Here is a 4,983-nt window from a genome sequence, read left to right on the forward strand (position 1 = left end):
GAGGAGGAGGAGGAGGAGGAGGAGGAGATTGAATTTATACCCTGCCCTTCACTCGGAGTCTCAGAGTGGCATACAGACTCCTTTCCCGTCCCCTCCCCACGACAGACACCCTGTGAGGTAGGTGGGGCTGAGAGAGCTTTGAGAGAACTGTCCTTGAGGGAGCAGCTCTGACAGAACTACGGCTCGCCCAAGGTCATCCAACAGCTGCGAGTGGAGTGGGGAATCAAACCCGGTTCTCCGAGATTAGAGTCCGCACACTAAACCACGACACCAAACTAGCTCTCAGACAGGATGGGATGGTGTTGTCTATCCTACCCGCATTGCATTAACATGGTCCTAATACCTACATTTGAAGCATCACAAATAAAGGTAAAGGGTTTCATGAAGTCTAGAGCCCTTCGTATTGGCTCTATGGTAAGCACCCATTTTAGTGGGTCAAATGCTTCTTGACACTCAGGGATCCAAATTACCATATCTGGGTACAAAGGAGCTGCAATAGTACTAAACTCTCTTCTTTCCTGTTTAAAAATAAAAAAGAGAGTTTAGAAATAAACAGGGCATGGCTTCCTGTCCTGAAGAACACAAAATGCTCTGCATCTGGGGCCTCCTGAAAACCAAATGCTAGGAGAGCGAACTCAAAGGGTCCCTCCTGAGCCACACATGCTGATTTTGGTTGGTCCTTCGGGTCCATAGCCACTTGCCAGCACCCTTTTGTTAAATCTAGGGTGGAGATGAAGTTTGCAATCCCAATTGTTTCCACCAGCTCATCCACCCTGGGCACTGTATACACATAAGGTAAAGTTACTTTATTCAACCTCCTATGGTCCAAACAGAATCTTAAAATATAGATACTGATTCTTCTGTACTAATTGGGGTTTGGCGTAGGGGTTAAGTGCACAAACTCTAATCTGGGAGAACCGGGTTTGATTCCCCACTCCTCCACTCGCAGCTGCTGGATGGCCTTGGGCAAGCCATAGTTCTGACAAGAGCTGTCCTTGAAAAAGAGCAGTTTCTGTCAGAGCTCTCTCAGCCCCACCTACCTCACAGGGTGCCTGTTGTGGGGAGGGGGAGGGAAAGGAGTTTGTCAGCCACTCTGAGACTTCAAGTGAAGGGCGGGGTATAAATCCAATCTCTTCCTCCTCTTCTTCTTCTTCATCAGCATCATTAATGGAACTTCTTCCCCCATGTCACTCCAGCCCACTATTTCTTCATCATTGACATCTACAATTTCCAGATAATCCCTATTGATATCCTCCCGCACTTTCCAGATCTGTAGTACTCTAGCCGACCTGTCTGTCTGTGTTTCTACCACTGGGGCAGCCTAGACCAATGACTTCTCTGGATACCCTTACAGCTTTTTCTGTTGTTCCTTTTAAAAAAAAATATTAAATGTGGGGGGAATGCATGTTTAAGAAGAAGAGAAGAGATTGGATTTATACCCTGCCCTTCACTACCCAAAGGAGTCTCAGAGCGTCTTACAAATTCCTTTCCCCACAACAGGCATCCTGTGAGGTAGGTGGGACTGAGAGAGCTCCGACAGAAACGGCTCTTTTTCAAGAACAGCTCTGAGAGAACTTATGACTGATCCAGGGTCACACCGGCAGCTGCATGTGAAGGAGGGGGGAATGAAACCTGGTTCTCCCAGATTAGAGTTCATGCACTTAATCACTACAACAAACTTAAGTGCATGGCACACCAATTTTTGGCGTCAGCTGATGCGCTATGAAGTAATTGAGCAATGGTGGTCGCCCTCGATATGCAATGAAACGTTTTTTCCCTTCCCTCGTGAACTTTTATCAAGACTTTATTAAGTTGCTGATCTCAAAGGAGCCATTGTGTCTATGCCGTGGGGCTGGTGCATATGAACCTCTTGGGGTTTTTGTCTTCCAGATCAACAGAATCAATCACACTTTTTCAGTTCCTCAGACGGGGCGTCGTGATCTCCGTCGGCGCCATCCTCAACCGCGCCACCTTCGACGTCCTGTGACTGTTTCTCTGGAAACCCGTTGATGTCTTTCCACATGGAATACTTGGCATCCCAAAGAGCTTCGATCATGTCCCACATCCCTGCCTTTTCTTCTTGGAGGTCTTGGTCATTGTCTCTCAAAGCAATGTACTCCTCCCAGAGGGCCATCTTGTCTCTGGAGATGGCCATGTCTTCTTCCCAAAAGACTTTGTCCTTCTTCCAGAAGGCCTTGCATTCCTTCCAGTAGCTCATGTTCTTCTCCTCGAGGGATTGCATCTTCTCCTGCAGGGATTTGTTCTTCTCCCGCATGGCCTTGTTGGTTTCCTGGAACTCCTTGTTCTTGACCTGGAAGGCCTTCACCAGAGTTCGGAAAGATTCGTTCCTCTCCTCAAAGGAAGCAATCTCTTCCTCTGTGCCCTTGATCTTCTCTTGGAAGGCCTCGATCTTCTCCTGAACGGCGCTCACCTTCTCCTGGAAGTCCAGGTTCTTCATCCGGAAGCTGTTGATCTCCACCATGAAAAGTCTGCTCTCCTCCAAGAAGTTCTTGATCTCCTCCAAGAATCCCTTGTTCCTCTGTCTGAAGTTGCGGATCTCCTCCCATAACGCCTTGGTTTTGTTATCTTCCTGGAAAGCTTTGATTTCCAGCCGGAGGGCCCTGCTTTTTTCCCAGAAGAGCTTGATTTCTTCTTGCAAGGCCCGTTTCTCCTCCTTGAGATTCTTCTGTAAGAGCTGCTTGTGCAGGGACGGGGGCAAACGGGTCATGTGATGCCAGCTCTCTCGCTTGACAGGAAGGGGAGGAATCTCACTGCTTTTCTTAACCTTGGGGTTGGCATTATCAGGGGCTTCTACCAGCGTTTTCTTCCTGTTCTCCATTTGGTCACAGCTGTGGAGAGAGAGAGATAGGGAGGGAGATGGGCAAAGAATAGCACAGAAAGAGACGATGTTGTCTACCGGGTGGTTTGAGCATTAAGAACATAAGAGAGAGTCCTGAGGGTAGAGTTACCAGCTCCCAGTTGGGAAATAGCTGAAGATTTAGAGGGAGGGGTTGGGGGGGGACTTCAGTGGGGTATATTGCCATTTGGGCTCATTTCCTGCAGGAGCACACAGGAGCGGAGCTCTGGCAGTAAAGAGCCCAGGGGGCGTGCACATGCAACAAACCCCACCCCCTGCTCCCAGCAGCCCTCAGTCAGAGCAAAAAGCAGCCAGGTAAGCTGCAGAGCCCCCCCCCCCGGGGCCCCGATCCAAAACAGTCCAGTGGCACCTTTAAGGCCAAGTTTAATTCAGGTGCAAGCTCTCCCTCCTCTGCGAGGACAGATCTGCACGTTCCCCCCACCCCATAGCTTTTTCTACAAAAAAAAAGCCCCGATGAGAATGATAAAAGGGTTGGAACACTTTCCCTATGAAGAAAGGTTAAAGCGCTTGGGGCTCTTTGGCTTGGAGAAACGATGGCTGAGGAGAAACGGTGACATGATCGAGGTTTACAAGATGATGCATGGGATAGAGCAGGCAGAGAAAGAAGTCCTTTTCTCCCTTTCTCACAATACAAGAACTCCTTGTGGGCACTCAATGAAATTGCTTAGCGGTCGGGTTAGAACGGATAAGAGAAGGAAGTCCTTCTTCACCCAAAGAGTGATTAAGACATGGGATTCACTGTTACAGGAGGTGGTGGCGGCTACAAGCATGGACGGCTTCAAGAGGGAATTGGATAAACATACGGAGCAGAGGTCCATCAGTGGCTATTAGCCACAAGGTACAGATAGGATCTCTCAGTCTGGGGCAAGGGATGCTCCCTATTCTTGGTGCTTGGGGGGGGACAACAGTGGGAGGGCTTCTGGAGTTCTGGCCCCACTGCTGGACCTCCTGATGGCACCTGGTGTGTTTGGCCACTGTGTGACACAGAGTGTTGGATTGGATGGGTCACTGGCCTGATCCAACACTGGCTTCTCTGATGTCCTTAATATGGAGCAGAGGTCCATCAGTGGCTATTAGCCACAAGGTGTGACACAGAGGGTTGGACTGGATGGGCCATCGGCCTGATCCACCATTGGCTTCTCTTATGTTCTTATGATGAACAGAGGATGTTGGCGATTGCCTGCCTCTGCGTAGTGACCCTGGACTTCCCTGGTGGTCTCCCATCCAAATACTAACCAGGGCCAACCCTGCTTAGCTTCCAAGACATGACAAGATCAGGCCAGCCTGGGCCATCCAGGCCAGGGCAGTGATCAATGAGTGACCAATCAATGAGTCACCCAGTGAGTTCCAGGCCAGCCCATTCCTAAGCCTCACCTCCGTGATCCTCACCTGCAAACCCATGAAGCTCTTACTCAGTTGGGTTCTTCTAACTGAGCAATGTCCTCTCTGTCTCCCAGGGCACCCCACAATTCTCCACTGCAGAAAGGCCTTTGTTAACTCCCGCCAACGGAGGTCCTTTCAATGGTAAGTGGTGTTTCCAGCTCCAAGTGGAGACATTTCTGGAGATTTGAGGGTGGAGCCTGGGGAGGGCAGGTGCTGGGGGGAGGAGAGACCCCTGTGCTGTAGAATGCCACAGACCCCACCCTCTAAAGCAGCCATTTTCTCTCCGGGGAAGTTGACCTCTCAGCTCTGGAGATCAGCTGTAATTCTTGGGGGTCTCCAGGCCCCACCTGGAGGTTGGCAGCCATGTGGATAGTGTTGTCATCTCCAGGTTGGCATCTTCCTGGAGCTTTTAGGGTGGATTCTGAGGAGGGTGAGGTTTAGGGAGGGGAAAAACTCCACTGGTCGGCTAGCCCACCCTCCAAAAGCATCCATCTTATCCAGGGGAACTGATCTCCTTGGTTGAGATCAGTTGAAAGTCCAGGAGATCTTGGAAGTTGGGAACTCTATTTCATTGGGCATTGTAAAGAATGGCTCTGGGGCCTTCTGAGGAAAAGCAGGTGCTGTATCATCAAGGCCAGGCCCTTCCTTGGAAACCAGAACTTTGGACTCCTAATGTGAAGTCTCTGCCCCCTTTGGCTTGGAGCTCACTGGTCCCAGGGCTG

At 50.2% G+C, this 4,983-nt stretch overlaps 1 protein-coding gene across 1 annotated transcript; it reads right to left on the bottom strand.

The window, feature by feature from the left end:
- Positions 1 to 1,900: 1,900 nt before the first annotated feature.
- Positions 1,901 to 2,839, bottom strand: LOC107108148 (coiled-coil domain-containing protein 70-like). Its single transcript, XM_015408549.1, has one exon. It carries the CDS (start codon positions 2,837 to 2,839, stop codon positions 1,901 to 1,903), a length of 939 nt encoding a protein of 312 aa, XP_015264035.1.
- Between the last annotated feature and the right edge of the window lie 2,144 nt (positions 2,840 to 4,983).

Source organism: Gekko japonicus, unplaced genomic scaffold, assembly GCF_001447785.1.
Source record: "Gekko japonicus isolate JY-2015 unplaced genomic scaffold, Gekko_japonicus_V1.1 scaffold1293, whole genome shotgun sequence".
Taxonomy (NCBI): Eukaryota; Metazoa; Chordata; class Lepidosauria; order Squamata; family Gekkonidae; genus Gekko; species Gekko japonicus.

What these genes read in the sequence shown, in the direction of transcription:
- LOC107108148 (XM_015408549.1), bottom strand. Translation starts at nt 2,839, where the DNA reads ATGGAGAACAGGAAGAAAACGCTGGTAGAAGCCCCTGATAATGCCAAC.